Here is a 26306-nt window from a genome sequence, read left to right as displayed (position 1 = left end):
CGCAGCTAAAATTTCTCATTCTTACAGGAGGAAACCAGGCAATCTGTTTAGCTCTTCCCTCTTGTCTGCTACTAGGACAGCATTTCCAGTCCACATGCAAGAGGCAGTTCATTCACCTGCCTTCCTAGTTCTATTAATGTTTCTAGTTTACATACCTTGATGAGATGGGATTAAGATCTGACGTCTTTCTCCAAAATAATGGCTAGTAGCTTTGTTTAACTAAGTAAAAGAAATCCCAGGCTGGGCGGTGGTGGCGCACGCCTTTAATCCCAGCACTCGAGAGGCAGAGCCAGGCGGATCTCTGTGAGTTTGAGGCCAGCCTGGTCTACAGAAAGAGTTCCAGAACTACACAGAGAAACCCTGTCTCAAAAAAAAAGAAAGGAAAGAAAGAAAGGAAAAGAAAGAAAGAAATCTCAACAGCCAATACAGAAACGAAGATCTGTTAGCACAACTGAGAAAAACCAGAACTTAATGGAAAGAGGCAAAGCAACTGCCAGAGAAGCATTCTGAGCAGCGAAGAGTAAGGACAAGAGAAAGTAAAAGGAGGAAATGTAAACATCACTTACCCGCAGTTCTTCCTTTGTACTGAAACTATTCAGAAGTTGTTGATAATGTCTATCCGTCATTTGTCGTAACAGGGAAAGGAGACAGGCAACAAATTCCCCCTACGGGAAAAAAAATCCCATATTTTAAAGGAAGGACATTCAAGACCATCAGTAACTTAGTATGAATTACTCTCAAAGGAAATGCTTTACAAACTTGCTATGATCCCAAATTTACCCTACGATATCTTCCGATCTAAATCACCCTTATTGTAGTCAAAATTTTCCATGTGATGACCACTATCTACTTGGTATGTATGAAAAACAATTTTTTGTGTGCTGAGGATTGAACCCAGGGCTTGCTAGGCAAGCGCTCTACCACTGAGCTACATCCCCAACCAGAAATTTTTTATTTTAAGATTCATATCAGTGCTATGTGGTAGAGGGTGAACACTTAAGAAAAGTCAAAACATATGTTCAACATGGCATAAAGTGCTGTGTGTGGTGGTGGGTACCTGTGTTTGGCTGGCTGAATGAAACAGGAGTTTCATGAGTTTGAGGCCAGCCTGGAAATGTGAGAACTTGTCTCAAACGAACAAACAAACAAACAACAAACTAAATGAAACCAGAAACTCTAAAACAAGCAAACGAAAAAAACACAGACCAAAACACACTAAAAGAGAGTTAAATAGTACGGCCTAAGACAGAGCTAGGCGTTGGCAGAGCTAGAGTCCTCCCCAGGACTTTTTACTCCAAATCTCTTCTAATTCCACATTCCTTTTCTGAACTTACCAGAACTTACCCACTTGAACTCATCAGAACACGGGTCTTGTGACTCACTGGGTAAAAGAACCCACACAATGCCTAATGGTGGCTTCAATCTCCCTTTAGAAATGGTTTTAAGTTAATAGCCACTCTGTGTTTGAGCTCTATGTAACGGACTCCTGTGAAGTGCAATGCTTAAAAATGAAAAAGGCAAGTGCACACATCATCCTTAGATTTGAAGAGTGACAGAAATTGCTATAACTTGCATTTTCTAATAGACTTCCAACTTGAAACTATTGTTTTTAATGTAACCACTTTTGCTCAACAAAGAACTGATCTACTTCTAGACAGGGAAACATAAAAGCATGCAGCCAGAAGAGGAGAGGCCACTGCTGGCTAACTGGATGCACACAGAAGCTCACTTTAATTGGGAGACAGGTTTGAGTGCACATGGAAAAGACTATAGTATCAAGTTAGAACTGGAGACTAGAAGCCCTGACAAGTAGATTTTACAGCTCAGGCAGCTGGGCTAGCTCAGGCAAATGTCTTCCTACCAGTTTCCACAAGAACCCATAGAATACAACTTAATGGTTCTGTCAGAGATTTCTTTGCATGCAGACAGTCACTTGTGACACACAGATATGACAAACAGTTGCCCTTGGACATTAGAGTAAATCTTCAAAAGTCTGCCATACGGGTCATGGTACAGTTCGGATCTGAATTGCCCCCATAGGCTATTTACAGAGTACTTGTGCCAAGGTTAGCCTACTTTAGGAGGCTACGGAACCATTGGGAACAGGGTCTGGCTGGTAGGAACAAGTTACTAGGGGCAAGCCTTCGTAGGCTCTGGCCTGGACCCTGGTTCCAGTTCTGCTCTCTGTTTCCTAATTCAGCATGATGGGGGCAGCCACCAATGCAAGCTCCAGCTGCTATGGACGGAGCCCCCTTGGCACACCTCCATTTTGATAACTGCTTTGCTCTGAAATCCTGAACTCAAGTCTTTCTTCCCATAAACTGTTAGGTACTCTGTCACAATGACACAAAGTAACTAATGCAGTCTAGCAGGATTATCTCCCAAACCCACCATACTCTCCTGTCAACGTGTAACAGAATTCTGAATACTTCACACGAGACAGAAAATATAAGCAACAGGCTACTGCTTTTTTTTACTGCAAACATGGTTTTGATATCACAAGCTTCGGAGAACTTCAGGTGATATTATGACCATTTTTACCTAAGCCAGGGAGCAAGCACTTTCTCTGGTAGCCTAGCACAGGGATCGCAGGGATTTGTGGAAAAAAAAAAAAAAAAATTGTGTAAACACAGACTTCATGTCTTGAGACATTTGCTGTGATTAGTGCAAACATCCTGTCTCTGGCTAGCTAGGTGGATTGTTTAGTTCATCTTATAAGCCAGCCAGAAAACAATTTCTCTCCCTGTCTCCTCTGATGTTAGAATATCAGGTCAAATAAAAGAGTTACCAAGTTGTCTACTCTCACCCACTTGTAGTTGAGCATGCCTAACTATTAACACGAAGAAAGAACAAGCAGGCAGTGGAGTGTTAGTGCCTCCAAACAGCAGGTCTTTGCAGGGGACTAGCCAGTATGCTGAGCGTCAGAAAGAGCAAAGCATCTGGTTGCATGACAGAGGCATAGCGGAGGGGGAGCTGGCATGCTGAGCCGCAAAAGCTGCAGGGCGGCCCACTAGGACAGCTACAAAAGGAGGAAGAACCTCAAGGCATGCAGTTTCGAGGGCAGCAGCAGTATCAGTGGTAGCACCAGCACAGGCTGGCTGTAGCTGCCCTGTGAGAGACCACAGCTGTGGCAGTGGCTGGCCCGGTAAGAAAGAGCTGTAGAAGTCAAGAATGTGGCCCAGGCAGGCAAAGGACAGTGGGAGCAGAGAGAAGGGGAGAAAGAGTGGAATGCTGAGGCTGATGAAGAACAGAAGGCTACTGAGAGCCAAGAAGAGAAACAGTAGGCTGAGGTTGCTGAAAAGGTTCCAGAGGCTTGTCAAGTCTTTAAAGCAGAGGGTCTCAGCCACTCCAAGGCCAGAAGCTGTAACACTGGACTGACAAGGGCTCAGGAATCCCGACTCCCTAGGCATGCGTAAGAGATACATAGGGCATGCGTAAGAGATACACAGGGCTAAGAGTCCTGCTGCCTGGGACTTGCACAGAATTGTAACCCTCCAGGGAGCCATCTGCTACTGCTCCCACCCCTTGCCGCTTTTCATCCAATGCTGAGGATACAATGTTGCCAAAGACCAGCATTTGAAGATCTTCTCCCTCGGTAACCATGGTTTCTAATTAGGCAAAGCAAAATGATCCCAGCCAGCTAAATAATAAAAGGGGATGGAGAGGGTCCACTAGTCAATTTTTGTGTGATACGTTCATTATCTTATTTATTGTAATGTTTCCTAAGTAAACACAATATATCAAGTTACATTTTTAAAAATATAAAATTCATTCTTTTTCAAATTTATTTTATTTACAATAAAAATCTTTCCAGAAGGCATTGCTAACACTATGATTCATGGAAAGATACTATGTATATGTCACTTATACTTTGCATTGTCAAGTTCATTCTTATTAGAGTTGGGTAGACACTATCAAACATAATAATCTGGGTTCACAGCTAGCAAACGGCAAAGCATGAATGTGAAGGTAGGTGGCTTCGGTTCTAGAAGGCTGTACTCAGTGGCTTCTTTTCATGTAGGAAACACACCTGAATTTAGGGGGCATGGCTCAAACATATATAAATACATAAGAATCTATCTATGGCTAATACTGCTTAATCTATTATGGTCTTTCTTAGAATGCAAATTAGTTGATAGAGGTTCAATCAGTTTTTCTTCTTAGTTTTTGATATTGTATGCAAACTATTCTAACTCATGTTACTACATTATTAATATATTTAAACACTAATTCAATACATCTATAAATACTAAAATACTTTTAAGTTTGAAAATTACATATCCTAGATCATAATTTTAATACCAAGACAAAAAATAGCAAATAGACCTTCAGTAGCTTATTATAATCTATGTACATTGATGAACTCTTTGAATCCAAGCTATTAACTCTGTCTGTTGTGTCTGGGCTAGACCCATTGTAAATAACTTATAATTATGGCATCTAATCTCTGGCCCATTTATGAAATACTATCAATGTTAATACTTTCAATTCACTGTCATTTACTCACATAATCTGTTTTGGAACCTCAAGTCCTTGTTCCAGGAGATTAGATGTCTAATATTTTACTTCTATCTTTTTCTACTATTATGTAATTTTCTTTACTTTTAAGATACTTTAATAACATGTTCATGTGAATTCTCATAATTTGTTAAAAATAATAAAGATAAATCATTGGCCAAGATTCACTTACTTGACAAGTTGCCTCTAAAATTCAATAATTTTCCGTGGCTTTAATCCATTTTTATGTACAGAAAACAATGGGTATTTTGATATTTTATTTGTGCTGAAATGTGGTATTTTATTTGTGCTTTAATAAAGTTTGCCTGGAGATCAGAGGAAATAGCAAGTCATTTTAAGTAAACAAAGAAGTCAGTCACATGCCCTTAATCCTATCACTTAGCAGGCAGGATCTCTGTGTGTTCAAGGCCACACTAGGGAACAGAGCCAAGCGTGGTGACACACACCTTTAATTCCAGTATCAACCATAGAGGCCTGGAGGTCTGTACAGACAGACAGAAAGTGACAGAGCAGTATAGGAAGAGGAAGTGAGGTAGCTGGGCTAAGAGAGCCAATGAGAGGGCAAAACATCAAGGCAATAAACACGTGGGTAGACAGGTAGTAACTCACATTTGGAAGCTGCTGAGTTGGTGAGGTGGGTTAGCTGATCTTTCTCTAAGGTTTTCACCCCTATATTTGGCTCTATGTTTTTTATTTTATAAGACCATTTATAAATTTGTCAACAGTATTTCTATCAATAACTGCCAGAATTTTTTTTTTTTTTTGAGCTGAGGATCAAACCCAGAGCCTTGCGCTTGCTAGGCAAACGCTCTACCACTGAGCTAAATCCCCAACATTTTTTAAAAAGATTTATTTATTTATTAATGTATACAGTGTTCTGTCTGCCTATATGTCTGCAGGCCAGAAGATGGCACCAGATCTCATTCCAGATGGTTGTGAGCCACCATGCAGTTGCCAGGAATTGAACTCAGGACCTCTGGAAGAATAGTCAGTGCTCTTAACCTCTGAGCCATCTCTCCAGCCCCAGAATATTTTAAGACTACATCAAAAGTCTTCAAGAAAGCTTTTCTTAAACATATGCCTGTTTTTTCCAGGTATTTCCTAGACAATGCTACCCTTGTCTTCTCTAATCACAAACTAAAAACAGTACCTGAGACTTTAGATAGGCATGTCAGAGCATCTTAGACAGGGCCAATAGTGAGTGGTCACCCACTACACAGAGCATTTAACGCAGTCATGTGCAAAGAAACGTTTACGCACTGTAGGAAACTCTGGTGGTCAATTAGTTGAGGGTGCGAGAAAAATGGTCATTTACATTGCTTCATAAAACCTGCTATGCACAATTAGATGTTTCAATTACAATGGTGCACTTTTTTTCCTAGCCAGATAAAGTATTTTAAAGTTTAAAGAATAGTTGTTAGAAGAACAAGAAGTACAATTTTTCTAAATAGTAAAAATAAAACTACTGCTACATTGTTAGCACATGCAGTCTTCATGCTGGGGTTGCCAGGAGGCAGGGCAGCAACATGGCTGTTATGGAGCCCTGGAAAATGCCGTTGTGACACTTGCAGAAACCAACTTTCCTTACAGCATGTTCATTTAGCAGGGGCATTTAGTGATGAACGCGCCTGCAAGAACTGCAAGATGTTCACTGTATAAACGCCATGTAGAAACTCCCTGTACCTAGAGCCTATTCTTTATGGAAAATGAGAAGGTGCCACCTAGCTCTTCATGTGCAGAGTGAACCTGATTTGTGAATGATCAAGGTATTTCTCATGTCAGTCATCAGGGAAATGGAAATTAAACTCTCAGTGAGAGGGTTATACAACCTTCAGAATACTCTTAACCCTGACACACAGATAGACAGACATACAGACACACACACACACACACACAGGAAAAGGTGACCACATCACATGGTGATGAATGTGTTGAGAAGTTAGATCACTCATATTATGGACATGGGGAAATGTAAAATGACATTGCCACTGGGGAGAGAAGTTGGGCAGTGCCTTAGCAAACTGAGCATGTAGCTACCCTCTGATGCAGCAGCCAAATGCCTGGCAATTTCTAGTAAAAAGTGGAGAATCATGCTCACATAAAACCTAAATGCACATGTTTAGCATTCGGCTTTAGCAATGCATGTGGATTTAGAAAAAATTCAGAATTAGTACCAGGGCCTCTGATTCCAGTGGCTGTTCCCCTATTTTTTGTTCTTTAGGCAATTTGGGGAATGAAAGATCACCAAGTTGACTGGGGATATAAAACCATAGACTAATTTAAATTTAGAAGAAAAAGAAACTAATATCAACACTACACTTTCTTAATACTACACAAACTCTGGAAATAACCTTACAGACCTTAAGGGTGAATGGTTAAACATATTGTGATATATTTGTGCCATGGAATAATACTCAGTAATTAAAAGGGAAGCAGGTTATACCCAGCAGCCTAGATGAATATTCACAGACTATGCTGTTTTTTTTTTTAAGCCAATCACAAAAAGTCCCATGCTATGAGATTCTACTCATATGACATCCTTGAAATGACAGAGCTGCACAATCGGAGAGGAGACTGGTGGTCGCCTGGGTTACAGAGGTGGCAGAGGTGAAGGAGAGTAGGTCGGGCTGTGATACCACAACATGAGGAATGACTGGGGTGGTGGGAACATTTGGGATCTTCATCATATCAACATTCATGTCTTGTTATAGAATTCCACAAGAGGCTACCATTTATGGAACTGGATAAAAGATACATGATATGTTTTTATAGTGTTTCTTATACCTGCATGTGATTTTATATTATTACAAAATAAAAAATTTAACCTAAAGAGTAAAAAAATGATAATTAAAACAAAATGAAACAAAAACCAGCCAATCACTCAAGCCTTCAACCCTATAATTGAAGTCCAGCGGCTTAAAGCAACATGCTGTGAGCATCACCACACACAGGAAGTGCATGATGCAAACCTGAGGGTGTGGGTGCCATTTCCCAGAACAGGCTTCGTTAGGCCACAAGAAACTGTGATTTACCCTTCTTTATTTTAAATAAGATTGTACAGCTATTACATACATTAGGATTTTTTAAAAATGTATGTGTATGAGCGTTTTGCCTGCATATATATCCTTGCACTCATGGGTGCCTGGTGTGCATGGAGGCCAGGAGAGGGCATCAGATCCTCTGGGACTTGAGCTACAGGTGGCTGTGAGCTGCCATGTAAGTGTTGGGGATGGAACTTGGGTCAATGGAGCAACAACCAGTGCTTGTAACCATGGAGCCATCTCTCCAGTTCTGTGATGTGTGTGTGTGTGTGTGTGTGTGTGTGTGTGTGTGTACGTACATATACACACACCACCATTTTAAACCTTAGTTTATGAAGATAGTTTAACTTTACTTGTGGTTTGGATGAAAAATGTACCCCATAGGTTCATAGATTTGAGTACTTGTCCCCAGCAGGTGGCACTGTTTGGGGAGGCTAAAAAACCTTTTAGGAGGTAGAGTCTGAGTGGAATTAGTCCACCACTGAGGATGGGCTTGAGGAGTTTACAGCCTTGCCTCACTTCTAGTTTGCTCTCCTCACACAGGAAACAGAGAGAAGCCATAATATATACACACAGGACCTGTAATGTTAGAAGAAAATGCCCTGACACAACACTGTGAGACAAAGGACCTCCAAAGACACCACTGAGTTTCTTTTGTGTTGGCCTTCTACAGCCTGGCATGGGACCTACCCTTTCGCTTCACTAGTGAGACTCTGTTGAAGAAAACTAATTTTTCATTTGCAACTGTTTATCATTTGGAGATGGCTTCTGGGTTTGAGATGGGGGCATGTGTCCACTTCTCCTTTTAGCCCTAGGACCCCATCCAGTGCAGACCCATGCAGGCCCTGTGCATGCTGCCTCAGTCTCTGTGAGTTCACATGTGCAGCCCCTCTGTTGAAAGCCTTGATTCCTTGGTACTCTCGCCCCCTCTGGCTCTTCAGCTCTTTCTGCCTCCTCTTCCACAGAGTTCCCTAACCATCTCAGACTTCTTAATTTTTAAATAAAAGTGAAAATTATTTGCAACTAGACCTTAACATTCTCATGCACAATTTGTGAAGCCAATAGCAAGCGTTTAATTAACGCTTGTGTACATAATTTATTGATGAATATTAGAGCATCAACCACCACAGCTACAAACGATACCTCTTGTTTAGGAGAACATTGCCTAATCTATAAACATTTTAAAAGTCAACCTCATGTGAGTTTTAAAATAGAAATTCCTGTGTTGATAACTTGATGGTAGAGTACTTGCTTACCATCCATGAAGCCCTGGGTTTGCTTTTCAACACTGCCATGAATAAACTGCATATGTATACACATACAGCATATACGGAAACATATGTATAAAATATCTGATACATTATTTCCTAATACTTTGCCTGAATCATGTTATGTTAGCATCCTATGACAGGGGAGTTTGAAAGCCCCTTAGAATTTACCAAGTTAAACCTTCTCATTTAACACTATCAAATTGAAGACTAAGAAAGTTAAGATCTTGATGAGTCATGGTGAAAAATTCAGAATTAGCACCCAAGGCCTCTGAATCCAGTGGCTGTTCCCCTGTTCTTTGTTCTTTAGGCAATTTGGGGAATGAAAAGTCACCAAGTTGACTGGGGATATAAAACCACAGACGAATTTAAATTTAGAGAAGGAAGAGTGAATATCAAAGTCATCTTTCTGAAATTCAGACCTGCTTATTATAGCATCTGTACCTCCAGGCTTCCTGGCTTAGTTTTTGCATAGTGGAGGCAACCCCCTGTGCACTAGCTATGTTCACAGTTCATCCCAGGGACCAGGTTTCCCATAGTCAGACTACAACTCATAGCCAAAAGGACTGGAGTGTTAAGAAGCACAACCAGGACCTGTATGTGTGCCACATGCCATATGATCGATCTTACAGTGACGTCCTGGAACTGCAGCCGCATGGCAGAGCTGGAGGCTTGAGGCCGACTGGTGATCTCCAAGATGGTCCTGAGCAGGATATCCAGCAAGCTGGCCACTATCACGTCTATTTCCTCCAACACGGACTTTTCCTTAGGAGGAAAAAAAAGTAGCGCTCAGGAGACCGACTTTGCATGTACCAAATCTCTTTTTATGGGCAAAGGGAGTCGTCCATCCCCAAATCTAGACTTAAAGACTCAGAGAACTCGAGATAACAAAAGATGCAGACCTCAACTGGAAAAAATAAATGGCCTTGCAGAAAACAAACCTTCAGAGAGTAAAGGCTCACCCCCAAAGCATCCCATTTGGCTATGCAATGTAAAGCTGAGATTAAAAACAAAAAGGGTACAGAGATGTAAAACATACTAATTCTGAGGCCAGCCATACTCCTGTGGAACCTGAACTAGCCTCTCTGGGTGGGAGTCTGTTCTCTCAGTATGATTCTCTAAAGTCCTAATTGTGCTTACACTGAGTCTTCTCAGCTGGACAGTCACACAGATCATGTTCCAAGACTGGTTTATGCACAAATGACTATTCCCATAGAAGTGTTTTATTTTAAAGCATACATATAAACATAAGGGACTGGAGAGCAGTCAAGATGCATATCCTTGGTTACAAAGAGCCCTGAGGTTAGTAGCCATGGGAGGGAGGGATTTACTGAAATGGTTAATACTATCCATACTTCAAGACTTCAGAGAGAATATCTACACTGCATAGAAGACATAGGCTCTTAACATATCTCCATGAGAAAACCTTCTGGGCAAACTGGCTCTTGGCAAAAGATAGTTTTAGAAAGTGTACTTTGAAGGAGCTATTGGATATATATGTATATATACATACATACATATGGATATATATTAAATACATGTATATTTAATGATAAACTTTTTAATGCTTACATGAAAACTTCCAGTTTTCCCGAGTGAATTGGTTTCAGCTCTAGATCTTTATAACCTTAGTCTAAAGCCTGACTGCAATTTTCCAATTTAAATAGAGGAGAAATGGAAAGAAATCATCTCTACTATAGTTATTTGCTCCTAGTCTGTCTAGTGACCTGGCTAGCTATTACTCATGGTGACTGTGACCTGGAAAAACCTTCTCGTCAGGCATGGCTTGGCTCTTTGTGGTCAAATGGTCAGCGGGAGTTTTAAAGCCAGGCATTTCCCCACTGTACTCTCCATCTCATTCCCGGCATCCCTGGCTTTGGGTGGCCCAACAGTGGATGCCGCCTTGCCGTGTATGCTCTGCACATCACACTTGCAGATGCAGAACTCATAGCTCCTCTAACATGTCACCTCTGGGTCCCTGCCAGTGGAGTACTCTCTCCACCCCTCCCCTGGGCTCTTCTGAAGTAGATCAGAAACACTGAAAGAATGGGGAAAGCAGCCCAGACTTCGATGGAGAATAGGGCAAACTGGAGGTCCAGCATCCACTTTCCAACCTCTCTACCACCTGCGGCCGACAAGCCCAGCATGTAACTGACAGCTGCAGACTGGTGGGAAGAGAACAGGACTTCCTCCCTGTTCAGATTTCAGAGCAGACTCCTGAGCTGAACATAAGTCCCAGACATTGTTCCATTTATAAGAATACAGGCCATTTTTCTCAGTTTGTGCTGTACTCTTAACTCACAGTAATCATACTGTGTCAAGAGTCAAGCAAAACAGGAACCCTAGAAGCTGTAACAAAAAGACTACTATTGGGGTTGGGCAATGGTTGTACTGCAAGGTACAACCTCCTGGGGGCTGTCCTTTGCTTCTGTAATTTCTACAGGACTAGGCCCAAGGGCCATGGCCAACTTTTGAGCATCATCACGTGGCCTTCCCGGATCAGACCCAAATCACCATACCCTGCAAGCAGTAATTTATTTTTGCCACAGAGCTTTCATCCCATCAAGATTAAAGACACATGTGGGAGACTTTGAAATTTCTAATTTTTTTCTTATTTGGTATTCAGTTCTTCCTTGAAACGCAACTTTGGGAAGCCAGGTTATTCAAGGTTACTCTAATACTATAATTTTTTTTTTTTTTAAATTCCTTCTGAAGAAACCCAAGAAGTCCAGCCTGGCTGAAAATGGAAAGTGAGTCTCTGGGTGCTTCTCTGTGGTGTGACTTCTTTGAGGACATTTCAGCTCTTACTTATTTGTAGAAGCCATTTGATGGGAACCACACACTATGCCCTGCAGTACTCACGGAGCTGTTTTTCTTGATGAGACAGAACACGTTGCTAAGGATACGGGCGCACATGATCAAGTCCTTCTGCTCTTGCAGGTGGATGTGGAGGTGATGCAGTACAACAGGCAGGAGAATGTACCTCGAGTCTGTGAGAGAGGGACCATTAGTGTCACAGCTGCTGGAGTCCCACACAAGCCTCAGCCGCATCCGGACCAACTTTTTAATTCCATTTTGATTGTTAAACTATCAGCACATGGTGGTACAAAGCACTAGCTCTACGAGTTTTATATTAAAAAAGGAACACTTTCCCCTGGCGCATGATTGCTATAGTCAAGAGGCCTCTCTTATAACTCCAGTTTCTCTCCTGCCTTTTGCCCCATCCTGAGAGTGTTGTACCTCTACGTTTCTAAATCAACTGCTTCTCTTGCTGTTCCCTGCAGAGCATCTGCAACATCTCACCGTGGTAGAGGACTCAGCTTTCTTCCTCCTGCCCTGATGCTTGACTTCTCAGGAGTTACAGCACAGTTTCTGGTGAATATGGCAATTATGCTCTCAATGCCACCTTGTGACCTCCAGTCCTCAGTACAAGACTATTTGTCACTGCTTTGTTTTTTTTCTTTTCACTTTCTAAGTTATTGAGGAATTACTGTTATCCGTGGTATTTATATTTAATACTACGTGCCTTGCCTTGGCCCTTTCAACCTGTAAAGCAGTGGTTCTCAACCTGTGGGTCGAACAACCTTTTGAAAGGGGTTGCCTAAGACCACTGGAAAACACAGATATTTACATTACAATTCATAACTGCAGGAAAAGTACAGTTATGAAGTAGCAATGAAAATTATTGTGTGGTTGGGGTCAGCACAACACTAGGAACTGTACTGAAGGGTTGCAGCATTGGGAAGGTTGAGAACCACTGCTGTAAAGTGTCCTTCACTGGGGGAAGCTGCCCTGATTTCCTTGTGTCTGGCACTTCAAATACTTTCCCAGTGTGACTCTATTGACCTTGCCTTCCATATTTCCCCATGTCGGTGTCCCATTTTTCTGGTGATTTCTGTACTCTCTCATCTACACTTTCTGCCATCTTGCAGCTCGTTTCTTTGCCCAGGTGCAGCGTCATGGGCCTGGAACCTCTTCAGTCTCACGCCCTCCAGTACTTGCCCCCCTGAGGCAGCCCACATCACTCTGGGAACTGAGGGGACACTCTCGGCATTATCTTTTTCTTTCAAATGATTTATTTCTGTTTTCATTACGGCCTTTGACTTTCACATTGGAAATTTCCCTGGCACCTGGTGCTTCATCTTTATAAGCAAAGAACAAAAGGGGAAAACAAACAAACCAATGTGTGTGACACAGGAATCGGGCCTAGAGACTCCGGTTCCTTTTGATGTCTGCCTCGGCACCACCAGTGCAAGAATATCTGGCCTTAGGTTGGAAGGAAGGAAGGAAGGGAGGGAGGGAGGGAGGGAGGGAGGGAGAGAGAGAGAGAGAGAGAGAGAGAGAGAGAGAGAGAGAGAGAAGAAAAGAAAGAAAGACAGACAGAAAGAGAAAGAAACAAAGAAAGGAAAATTTACACAGAATACTAGAATGAAACCTGTAGAACAATTCAGTGCAGGCCGTTTGTAAGCAGTATACCCCAACAGGAACTTTACTTATTTACAAAGCAATTATTTGACAAAAAGAACCAGGAAAAGAACCTGGAAACTGAAAACCAGAAAGCACTATGTAGTAATGTTTAATTAGGAGGGAAGGCAAGGTTCATCTGATAGTCTCCAGCAGCAGTGGGATCTGGTTTCTAAAGACTCAATTTGCAGCCAGCTGTTAAAATATCTATGAGCCAGGGGTGGAGCAAGGGAGACGGATGGTTCACCTGTGTTGTGTAAAAACAGAAGCCTTGCAATGCCAGCCATACAAAAGACAGGATTAGGAGGTCAAGGCCAAACAGTCTGAGTGGCTCAAATTCTAATTCTTACCCCAACAGGCCAGATACTCTCATAAAACTAAAAGTTAAAACCAAGCCAGATCCCCTCCAGGTGAAGATAAACTGACTTCATACATTTAACACTAGTGTCTGCTATGTAGATTCCATCCTTGAAAGGGACACTGCTGTCACATTCCAGGTCTCAGACAAAACTCACAGAACACAGGTGTCCATGGCTGTAGAAAGGATGGCCTTTTGTTTGATTTCATGTGTACCCACTGGAGTGGATAAACCTAGCTGTTAGGAATTTCCTACGGCGTAGACTAGGAAGATGGTGGGCAACCAAGAATCCTTGGTACATTCCTCCTTTAGCTGAATTTTGAAAACAGTGTATCTTAGTTCCCTCTAGATATCTAGAGCTCTAGATAAGGATCCTTGGTGTTAGAATTTGCCCACAAGGAGTGAAGTTTGCCAGTCTCAGACTGCTAATCACTTTCTACAAACTGGAGCCCAACACGGACTGGACATCAGCAAGGCACCAAAGTAGCCTCTTGAACGGGAGCTGAGTGTGAAAGGACATAACTACTCTCTACCCAAAGCATGGTACTTAACAAAGTTTCTGTCTGTAGAGAATCTCTAGAACTGGGAGTGCCTGAAAGTAGATGAAAGCCACCAGGAACTGAGTCATAGATGTGCAAACCCGGAAAGACATCTTTTAGCTACTAGGGTATAGACAGCACACACATGGAGTAGAAAGCACCACAGATTTAGATAACGTCAGGATTTAAAAAAACAAACAAACAATAGTGCAGTGCCAAGGATGCTCTCTGTGTAAAGCTTATACAATGCACTTAAGTGGCCTAAAATCCATGAGGATGCAACATGGATGCCATACGTTTTCCAATCTTGCTCCCGACTGGCCCCAAAGTCCTACCCACTTCCACTGTTCTGATGTTATTTTCATGCTCACCCTTAGATCACAAGTTGCCCTCCCTATAAGACTAAAGAAAAAATACACATGACTTCAGTAGCTTTACTATTATATACCAATTCCCATCCCATGACTCAGTGCTTACTCATGAAATACCTGTTTAGCACCTACACACATTGGACAATATTATGGAAGCAAGAGACAGATTTGCCTCTGAGATACTTAGAAAACCCTGCTCTCTGGAGCTTTCTGTGGAGGTGGGAGTGAATGGGCATTGAACTGGATATTTAATTATAAATCTAGAGTTGTGCTTGCTGACCCAAGAAGGAAAACACAATAAACTATGGAACCAGTAATGGGATAACTAGGGTGGGAAGGAAATTTTTGCAAAGAGGAAAGTTAAACTGTACCCTGGAGAATACGTGAAGATGAAATTCAGGAGTTGGAGAAAGTGGCTTGCAGAGAGATGGGGCAGAGCAGATAGGCAGAGCCAGGTTACTAGCCTAGAAGACCAATTCTGATGTGTACCCCCAAAATGAACAAGGGGGATATGACTGGGGGTGGAGTAACATTGTATGCGGTTTCCAAGGGTGATGCTGGCCACAGAGTAGACAGGAGGAAGCAGAAGCGGAAACCAAAGGAAGGAAGGTCTCAGATGTGGCAACAAGGCTGAGGAATGGGCTGTGTTGGGGAGTGTTGGGGCATACAGGAACCACGTGATGAGTGGAGATGAAGGGTAAAAGTGAGAAGGAACTTTCACGCATGACTGAGTTTTCCCGTTGGATGTGTTTGCTATCTTCAGGTAAGGAGGAGACCACTCACAGAGAAGAACACTGTAACTTCATAGCAGACAAGATGAGTGTAGGAGCCTGGGAGATGGCTACATGCGGAGCTGGAAAGAAGAGCTGTTTCTGTAGGCTTGGAGCTCAGGGTAAGATCTCACCTTGAAACATAAACTTGATGTTGTATCAGTATACATGGAACACTGAGAGACTTTGAGTAGGATTGATCTCAAGCCTCCCTCAGATGTCACATGATGCCCTGCAAAGTCCCCTCAGCATTAATTCTGCCACATCTTACCACAGAATCATTTGTTCAACATCTGCTGTGTGCTAGATTAAAAGAAGACCAAGGGCAGAGACTGTTTAACCTGCTGCAATATTTCTGATAATATTTCATGTACAACTATAGGGGCTGCTGGGAGAGGGAAAGGTCATGTTTGGGGTGTGTAAGCTGCTGGTGGGTTGCTCCTTTGCAGCACTAACAGGATTCAGCGGGCTGTTTAAACAAAGAAGAGATGAGCCCTTCATGGTGGTTTATGTCTTCAGTCCCAGCACTGGGGAGGCAGAGGCTGGTGGATCTCCTAGTTCAGGCCAGCCTGGTCCACAGAGTGAGCTCCAAGACAGCCAGGACTACACAGAGAAACCTTATCTCAAAAATCAAACAAAATGAAGCAAAGAGGGAGGACAGGAAAGGGCAGGTATTGGGGTGATTTTAGAGAGTAGGAAGGATTTAGGTTGGACATGATCAAGATCCATTGGATATAGAGGAAATTTTCAAATAATAAATAAAATATTAAATAAACATACAATACAAAGTTAAAAAATACTATAGGGGTTCTTCCCAGTATAAATATTTACTGGATAAATGACTGAGTTTTGTGATGAGTTCTGTTAGATATTAAGGCAATGAAAACAGGGTCCGGTACGTCTGTCTTCACTGAACACAGCTCACATGGGATGAGAGCAGGAGGCACCTGATCAATCTGCTGTGCCCACCCTGAGCTGCAGCAGTAGGACGAGGCTATCCTGTGACAATGGGAGCCGCAGCAGTGCCTGTGGCACTTACCCTGCCCCCATTCTCCATTCCACTGAAAATCTGTGCAAATGGGAGTGAGTGACATGTAGAGACTTTTCTCCCAGTGATGCAGTGGCTACCGCAGGTCAGCACTAAAAACCCCAGAACTATTGCAAGAAAGCAAAGTGGAGACTGAATCCTGAGTAGCCCAACATGAAGTTACAGCTCACAGATTCCTAAGTGTAGCTGCAAATTATCACAGGTGGTATATCTTCGATAACATTCGGAACAGAGTATGAACAACTTGTGGAAATGGTTGAGTAAGATTCTGTGATGTGGAGGGTATGTGGAAAAGCCTCTGCTCTGAGTCTTCCCCTGGGATAAGACTGGAAAAGGAAGCTGAAGAACACAGATAGGGGAGGATTGGGGTGGGGCCAAAGTATCCAGAGCAAAGAACACCAGTGGTCCTGAGGTCCTGAGTAATTTTTTTCTTCTTTCTTTTTTATTTTTATTCTTTTGTTGGTTTGTTTAACCAAATTTTACTGTCTCATTTCTCTCCTGGATAATTGTTTTTATAATGTATTTTTATAGTACATAACCAACAAGAGATCACCATTAAAAAATAAAACAACCCCTAAGACCTGTATGCTTTTTTGACACATGGATGCAGGTCTAAGAAGCAAGTGTTAATGGGCACTTATCAAGTATAGTAAGATCTTTATTCTTGAAGTTGCCAAATTAACAGAGAAACCTAATCAAACATCCTTCCTAATTTTATGCCATTAATTCCTAGAATATGCTTTAAAAATACCATTATATTCTATCTTCCTCTCATTTTTTAAATTTTCTTTTTAAAAAGATTTACTTTTTATTTACATGTGTGTCTCTGTACTTGTGTGCGTGTCTGCCATGTGTGTGCTGGTGCACTTAGAGGCCGGAAGAGGGCATCGGATCCCCTGAGGCTGCAGTTACTGGCACTTGAGTAACTGAACTTGGGTTCTCTAGAAATTAGTAAGCACTCTTAACTGCTGACTGACTGCCCCAGCCCCAGCTGTTTCTTATTTTCTATTACAGCCTTGCACCAGTCCACAAAACTACAGATGCAACTGGGCAGCCATAAAAAGAAATTCCTTCTGATTACTTGCATACAGAATTCCCACCATAAACTATTTGATTATTCTGTTTCTAGGTGAAAGTAGGCTGGCAGCTTGTCTCCCGAAGCTGAGAACCGACAGCATGTCACCTAGAGTGGAGGACATGGCTGACACAGGGGAGCACAGCAGTTGGTTCTCGGTGTCTAAACAAACTTATTTAAGGAATTAAACAGTGGCATCTCATCCCCTGCCCCTCCCCCCTGTCTGGTCCAGGGACAGAGTCAAGGCTGATGCTCACAGCTCCTGCAGACTCTGATCTGCAGTACAGAACTGGCTACCACCACCCTGAACTCCCCCTCCTGACTCCCAGCCTCCACACCTTCCTCCCACGCTCTACTCACCAACTCCTTTCTAGTCATTGCCAGAACTGCCTGATCTAAGATGCAAGCCTTCTCTACTCGATTTCTCTGGAGAATATGCCCAGTATACGCTTCTAGCAAACTTTAACTTCTAGAGCACTCTAGCACTTTTGGTGGGCTTATCCTGCTAGGTCAAATTCTCCAAAATTAAATTTGATTTTCTTAACATGTGGACCAGCTGACACTAGCGCCCTAGAAAGACTGTCCACTGTTAGATTCTTCCTACTTCTGTATCATGAACCAAATCTCTGCTCATAGAAATCAACCTAATAAATTAATAAATTACAAATAGCAACTGCCTTGGTGGTACTCTATGTTGGGAGATGTGGAGTTATCATTAAGAGAAAGTCAAGATTCAGTCCATTGTTTTTAGCTGAGTATTATAGCTTAGAACATGCTCACCTCTATTGGTGAAATTATTAAGGCCACTCCACATAGTTAAAAGGGAGGTTTATTTTGTGGGGTAACTTACAAATGAAGGGGTAGGTTGCAGGATCTGGGAAAGGTATGGTGCAGTCTGGTGGTGTTCTCTGGAGAACTCTGCTCGGTCTACCTCCAGCGTCCCGGGGTCCCGGAACCAAAAAAGACCTCTCCTCTCCATCCTGGGTCTTCAGTTTCCTCCCTCAGCCCCTCCTTGTGGGCGTGACCATTACCGAAGCCTCAATGGGGGTTGGAACTTCCAGGCCAAGGCTGGGATGGCTACCCACTACACACCTCCACTCATCTTACCATCATCTCTGGGGTATAACTTTAGTTATGAAAGATCACGTTGTGATTTCTAGTCCTTAGTACAAGACCCTATTTTTGCATTGCTTTGTTTTCACTTTTAGCTTTCAGGTATTGAGGAATTAATGTTATCTCTAGTATATTTAATACTCTCTGCCTTGCCTCAGCCCTTCCAACCTGTGAAGTGGTGGTTCTCAACTGGTGTGCCAAGTATTGTCCTTTATCTGCTACATTGAGTGTTCTACTACTGGGACCTTTTGTGTTGTGGTTTTTTTCTTACCCTACCATGCTCCTAGTTACAATTTTATATTGTCCCTCTTCTAACCACAACCTAATTGTTTTACCATTTGTGAGCTCAGGCATTCACATTATTCATTTGGTTTTCCTTCTAATATCTTTTCATTCAGTAGGATACCACAGACCTACCTGCTTATCTCTTGAGTTAACAGTGAGAGAGTTTGAATGCTATGGTCACTTAGAACTCTCTCCAGGTTTCCCTACTATGGGGAGTGTCATGTGATGTAAACAAGGATGTTTCAATCTTGAAAGACTCCCAGGGACACTTCCTATTTTTCTCTGTGAAGACAGGCTTCTTCTGGGTATGCTGTATCCTATCGTTTACATGTGACAGTCTTTGTTTTCTTCAATGATGAGTCAGTGAATGTCAAGCCAGCAGTCACTGGGGCAGTGAGAGAAGCCTTTTCAATTATGTTGATTGTGAGTGGTGTCTGCTTCTCCATAGTCCTTGGAGGGGAATGGGCCCATGGCAAGGGCACACAGGGTTCCTAGGTCTTCTACCTTCTCCATGCTATGTGGCACAACTATCCACTTCCTGATCCTGACGCTGAGCCTCTCTTTGAGGGCCCTGGCACAGACCCTGCAGAACATCTCCAGAGTTACCTTAGCAAACATCCTCACCCACTTACACAGAGACCTGATTATCTTAACTTCTGGATTGTGTTGGCTTCTTTTCTTAAAAAGCTCTCTGATCTTGCCTTTTCTGTTTTGTTCATTGAAGGTTAGGAATCCAAAGGAACTGGGTCTGTGGAATGAATAAAATCCTCTCAAATAATTTCTTTACCACTGGAAATCTATTTTGATGACCTTAGCTGACTTTTTAGTGTAGCACTTTAACTAATGAAGAATCATCTGGTCAGTATATGAGCATATGGCAGAAATCACAATCCTATGAGACAGGAGTCAACCTTCCTCAGTTTGGGGAAAACAGAGATGATGCATGAAATGAACTAGGGACTTGGTTGACCCCTGTCCATTCCACACCTCTGCTGCTAACCCTAAAAGAGTCCCCAACTGCAGAAATATAACCCTCCAGTTCTAAGAAACAGAGTTTGGAAGCTACCTGAAAGAAATACCTTTTCTCTAAGATCAGTGGTTCTCAACCTTCCTAACACCATTACCCTTTACTACAGTTCCTCATGTTGTGGTGATCCCCAACCATACAATTATTTTGTTGCTACCTCATGACTTGTAATTTTGCTATGTTAATGAATTGTAATGTAAATATCTATGTTTTCTGATGGTCTTAGGCAACCCCTATGAAAGGGTCATTTGACCTCAAAAGGGTCATGACCTACAGGTTGAGAACCATTGCTCTAGGATGATATGATTTTGTTTCTTTTAATCAAGAGAAATCAAAAGATGGAAGTTTCTTTTATATTGATTGAAGCATTACTGATTTCAGCAAAAGGAAAAATAGAAGACATTAAAAACAAGTCTTCTTCAACAGGAGAATAAAATGAATGATAAAATATTAAGCTAGTAAACTATTATTATATAAAAGTAAAATGTATGGACTCAGGCTATATCTCAGCATGGAATAACATAAAAATATCATATCAGTTCAAAAATTAATTGAAAGAGTGGCAAGTACCATGCTATGTAAAGATGAAAGGAAATGAAATTGTGTGTGTGTGTGTGGGGGGTCACACAGCCAATCTTATAGTAAAGGACCAGAAAATGGTACCCAGAATCTGATATTCTGGAAGTTTCTATAAAAAAATATAATATGAAAGCGATGAATTTCTTTCCTTTCATTTTTTTCCTTCTCTCTCTCTCTCTCTCTCTCTCTCTCTCTCTCTCTCTCTCTCTGTCTCTGTCTGTCTGTCTCTGTCTCTCTCTCTTTTTAAAGACATGCCAGGTGGTGATGGCACACGCCTTTAATCCCAGCACTTGGAGGCAGGGCCAGGCAGATCTCTGTGAGTTTGAGGCCAGCCTGGTCTGCAGAGCAAGATCCAGGAAAGGCACAAAGCTACACAGAGAAACCCTGTCTCGAAAAACAAAACAAAACAACAACAACAACAAAAAGACAGGGTTTCTCTGTGTAGCCTTGGCTGTCTTGGAACTTCCTCTGTAGAGCAGGCTGACTTTGAACTTAGAGATCCTCCTGCCTCTGCCTCCTGAGTCCTGGGATTAAAGGTGTGCACCACCATACCCAGCTATGAAAATGTAAAAGTGATGAACTTCTTAATAAAAGACCTAAAGTAAATACTTGATGTTAAGTTTTGTTTATGATTTACTTATATGCTTTATTTTTATCTGTATGCTTAAAATGTTTTATGATAAAATGATGCATTTTTCAGTATTTTTGATATTATATACTTGTATAACATTAAAATAGAAAAATAACTCCATATAGAATCTATCTTAAAAACTTTACTTGGTGAATCTGATGGAAACTTCTTCAAGTTAATTTTAAAATAAAATGAATACTTCATTATTTCTTCAGGGAAAAAAAACAAGAAGCAACATAATTTACTGATACCTAGTATAGCAAAATCCATCTGGTAACTGATCGCTTGGTATTGGCATAACATAAAAAAACAAGAATACAAAGAACTTCTGTACACTTTCAGAACACAAACTACAGTTGTTTGGATGAGAATGGATCTTGTAGGCTCATCTATTTGAATGTCTGGTTCCCAGTTGGACTGTTTAGGAAGGATTAGGAATGTTGCCTTGTTGGAGGAGGTATGTCACTGGGAGTATACTGTGAGGATTCAAAAGCCCACACCAGGCCCAGTCTCACTCGCTCACTGAGCCTAAGATGCATACTCTCACCTACAGTCATGCTTGCCTGCCTCCCACCATGCTTCCCACCGTGATGATCATGGACTCCAAACCCTATGAAACTGTAAGCAAGACCCCAGTTAAAGGTACTTACAAAAAATAAGTTGACTGCATTGTGGTGTCTCTTCACAGCAACAGAACAGTGACTAAGTCACAAAGTGGTGGGAAATGTTGCAAAAACTACACAAACAGGATCATATGAGGTACCCTATAGGAATCTCAGAAGGAACAGCTTGCTTTTCTCTTGATCATATAACAGGAAATCTACAACAAGGTGTGCAGGGGAGCCATGCCCATGCTACCACTAACTGTGATTACAATCAATAATTTACTCAGTGCCCTCCCCATTCCCTTCTTTCTTTTGTCCTTGGGTCTTTCTGCATGTACTTCACTTAGGCTATTCCTCAACTTCTGGATCCGCCCACTTCAGCCTCCTAAGTAGCTAGAACTACAGTAGTTGTGAGCTACTGTGCTTGGCCTATTCGGTCTAAAGATGACATTTTGTTAGCCACACTTTTATATCTAACTGATACCTACATTTCTCATGCAAATTACCATGCTTTGGGGAAAGTACTTTTCATTTTTAATTGCTTCTTTGACCATTGGCCACAAAATATGAAGAATGGCTTTCTAGACACAGCTTTTTACTCTAGAGAATCACCACCATACCTGGGTTGGTGTACAGCTGGCTCTCCACGGTTTTGCCAATGCACTGGAGCTTAATTGCCTGTAGGGAATCATCCACATGCATGATGGTCGGCAGGCTGCCCAGAGTGTCCTGTACCAAGTTGGCCACTTCTCGGACATCAAAGAGCTTCAACAGTTCTGAGTACACAGCTGGGAAGGAGCTCAGGAACACAGCCTTAAACCAAATGGGGAGTTTAAATGAATTATAGATGCCAAAAAAAGAAAAAGAAAAAAAAAAGAGATGAAACATGTCACCAAGTTTAGGAATTGTCACAATATTCTTTTAATTAAGAATTTTTTAATTCATTTTATATACATACCTTCAGTAAGGGCAGGTCCAAGCCCCTCCCCCAGCATCAAGGCTGTGCAAGGTATCCCACCATAGGTAGTGGGCTCCAAAATGCCAGCTTATTCACCAAGGATGGATCCTGATCCTACTGCCAGGGGGCCCCTTAAGCAGATCAAGCTATACAACTATCTCCTTATGCAGAGGGCCTAGCCCAGTCCCATGCAGGCTCCACAGCTGTTGATCTAAATTTTGTGAGTTCCCTAGTTTGGTTTGGTTGTCTCTGTAGGTTTCTTCATCATGATCTTGATGTCCCTTGCTCATAGAATGCCCCTTCTCTCTCTTCAACCGGACTCCTGGAGCTCGGCCGGGTGTTTGGCTGTGGATCTCTGCATCTGCCTCCATCAGTTACTCTGATGACAGTTAGGGTCTTCACTGATCTGATTACTGGGGTAGGCCAGCTCAGGTACTCTCTCCACTATTGCTAGTAGCCTAAGCTGGGGTCATCCTTTCGGATACCTAGGAACCAGCACCCAGTTTCTCCCTATCACCATGAAGTCTCGCTCTATCATGGTATCTTTTTTGTTTTTGTTTTTTCGAGACAGAGTTTCTCTGTGTAGCTTTGCGTCTTTCCTGGATCTTGCTCTGTAGACCAGACTGGCCTCAAACTCACAAAGATCTGCCTGGCTCTGCCTCCTGAGAGCTGGGATTAAAGGCGTGTGCCACCACAGCCCAGCTTCTATCATGGTATCTTAAGGAGAACGAAAATGAGCATCAGCTCTGTCACCTAAAGCTAATGAGCAAAAATTTAAACCAAAACAAAAGTGTGTGACAGAGTAGGAAAGATTTTAGGAAGAACACAATAAAGACTGAAGACCTTGTGGAAAGTCACTGACATTAGCAAGATAACTGGTCTACCCCACAGAATCAGGAACACACAGCATGATTGAACATGCACAGCTGAGGCCGGAGCTCTGGTTCCCGAGATTACATTTCTTTTTGGAGGAATTTTCTGAACTACTCATTTAAATCTCATTTCCCTTTAAGAAGCCAGACACAGCAATTCCCTGAGGCGTTTTGTTTGTGATTTAGGTATAGTGGTATTTTATTTGTATTGAAATGTGATTTTATTTGTATGTCAATAAAGTTGCCTTGAGGTCAGAGCAAGCCAGAGCAGAAGCCAAGCAGTAGTGGGGCACGCCTTTAATCCCAGCACTTGAGAGGCAGAGCTAGGAGGATCTCTGTGTGTTCAAGGACACAGCCAGCATGGCAGACACACGCCTTTAATCTCAATACCAACCATAGACGACCTGGAGGTCTGTACAAACAGGCAGTGACAAGGAGGTCATGTGGCTGGATTTACAACCAATGAGAAAACAGAACAGAAAGTCTTTAAATAGACAGGACGCACAGAAGTAGGTCTCTTGCGGAGAGGAAGAACCGAGAAGCAGTGAAGGGTAAGGTTTTCCGCTTTTGCTCTGACCTCGTGGTTTTTAACTCTGCAATCGGTTCTGTGTTTCTTATTTAACAAGCTGGTTACATCTACATTTAGGAGGAAATCCTGGCCAGAACAAGAAAATTTGGCTATATGCAGCAGCCTTGCTTCTAATCAGCACTGTGACTTTGGGAAGCCATTTTGTCCTGTAAGCTTTTCAAGGCTGTAATAAACAGATCACTAGACGAGTTCCTCATATTGCTCCAAGTATTTAAAGACCACAAACAATTTTTAATGAAAACAAATACATTTGTCATTTTTTAGAGAAAAAAAAATCAATGTGATCATCAAATGCCAAGAGGCATAACCTAAAGGGAAAAAAACAAAAACAAAAACCCAAACCAACTGGGCTAAGATCAGACATCACAGGGAAGCCTGTGCAAAGCCCAGAGACAGGAGGCAATGGAGTCATCAAGCAACCTTACATCTGCCCATGGAGGGAGGGCCACACATTCTGATATGCCAGGATGGCCTGTCACTGTGTGCTGGAGTGAACACGTTCTGATGATGCAAACGTAGAGCCAAATTTAAGCCTCTTAAGTTTAGTGTTCAGACAATGCAGTAAAAAGTATCCACAAGAGCCTAAACTCTGTTCTTAATGCTAAAGCTATCAATAAGATAGAAAAGTTATACAAGATATAAAAGTTAGGATTCTTTACTCTTAAAGATTATAGATTTAACATACAGGACTGAATGCATTTACAGAAACCATATAGTGTATATCAGTATCCAGAAATTAATAAAAATATATATTTTTAAAATAATTTTAACTTTTTAATATTTTTTTAAAGCAGGACATTATGCAGGCTGGGGTATTCTCAAACTTATGTAGGCAAAAATGACCTTGAATTCCTCTGATCCTCCTGCCTCCTCTTCTAAGCGCTGGGATAACAGTTGTGTACCTCTACACCTGTTCTTACTGGTCCTGAGGGTAAAGCCTAGCTTTGTAGTGCAAGCCTGACAAGCAGTCTTCCAAACTGGGCTACAGCCATAGCCCCTCTTATTCTCAAATGCATTTTATTGTGATTTATTTCTCTTTCTAAATAAAAATGTCATGCTTGCTCCTCAAAAACTATTCATTGGCTTGAATATTCTTAAAATGAGTACCTTGGTATCCCCTGCTAAAGACTATATAATCTTCAGTGTACTCTGCAAAGAACTGAGTCACAAAAATGGAGTACAATCAATAAAAGTAAAATAAAAAAGTCAACTAGTCTATCTTTCTAATTATCTACTTTCGGTATTCTTAATATATTCCTGAATTCTTTATTATAATTCTTTACTTCAAAAAACAGTCTGAATGTGCCTGAAATGTAAGGTACCTTTATCATATGACCACTAAGAAGCATACAGCAAAAGGAGTTTATGGTGAGGGCAGGAAGCCAGCTGCAATGGGACAAGCTAAAAGCTATTACTGAAAATAAAAATAAAAGTACATTTTGGTTTTGACCTTCCTGTGCCCTGAGACAAATAGAGAAAAATAATTACAAGGAATTTGCAGCAAGGTTTTGGGCCTTTATTCCTTTTGCCCTTCCTTTTTTTTCCAGGAGATTCTGGGGCAGGAGTCAGTGAACAGAATGGGAAATAGATACCAATGACAACACCAGCTGAGTTGGTTCTAGGTACTGACTGTCCAAGGGAGGGCTGTCCAAGAAAGTCAAGCTGGGCTTTGGCTAGGAAGAATAAATGAATCTTCCTACCAGGCCTAAGATGAGTAGACCCATTGAATAGCAATCTCTTGGCCCACTGATGAGCAGACCCCTTGAGTAGCAATCCCTTGGCCCACTGATGAGCAGACCCATTGGGTAGCAATCCCTTGGCCCACTGATGAGCAGACCCATTGAATAGCAATCCCTTGGCCTGCTTGATGAATGCTGAGAAGCTGTCTTTGCCTCCAGCAAATCAGGGTGTGCCTTGGGTTGAAAGTCATATGAGAAAGACTCCCACAACGTCAAGCCAGTAAAATAAGTTTCTCCTTTTAACAGTCTAGAAACTTGGGGCAGTGGGATCCTTGGCTCTGGATGAGGTAGATACAATTCTAAGATGACTGACCATGCAAAATGAAGGATGCTTCTTATCTGATTTTTAAATACAGAGATAATACAGGTGGGCCTGACCTAAGCACAAACCTTTAGGTTCTTCTTGTTGTCTTTGTTTTTTTTGTTGTTTTTTGTTTTTTGTTTTTGGCATTTGTT

At 41.8% G+C, this 26306-nt stretch overlaps 1 protein-coding gene across 4 annotated transcripts in view; it reads right to left on the bottom strand.

Annotated features, from left to right (window-relative positions):
• Positions 1-26306, bottom strand: part of Dock4 (dedicator of cytokinesis 4) — a 406069-nt gene that overhangs the window by 101591 nt on the left and 278172 nt on the right. For all 4 annotated transcript variants that reach the window (XM_036206392.1, XM_036206395.1, XM_036206394.1 and 1 more), the window contains exons 23-26: positions 22313-22505; positions 11690-11817; positions 9458-9592; positions 567-665 (exon numbers count right to left, since the gene is read on the bottom strand). In XM_036206392.1, the coding sequence (XP_036062285.1) occupies positions 567-665; positions 9458-9592; positions 11690-11817; positions 22313-22505 (555 nt within the window). The remainder of the gene's footprint in view (positions 1-566; positions 666-9457; positions 9593-11689; positions 11818-22312; positions 22506-26306) is intronic.

This window comes from Onychomys torridus, chromosome 14 (genome assembly GCF_903995425.1).
Source record: "Onychomys torridus chromosome 14, mOncTor1.1, whole genome shotgun sequence".
Lineage (NCBI taxonomy): Eukaryota > Metazoa > Chordata > Mammalia > Rodentia > Cricetidae > Onychomys > Onychomys torridus.
This window is presented reverse-complemented; position numbering and strand designations above follow the sequence as displayed.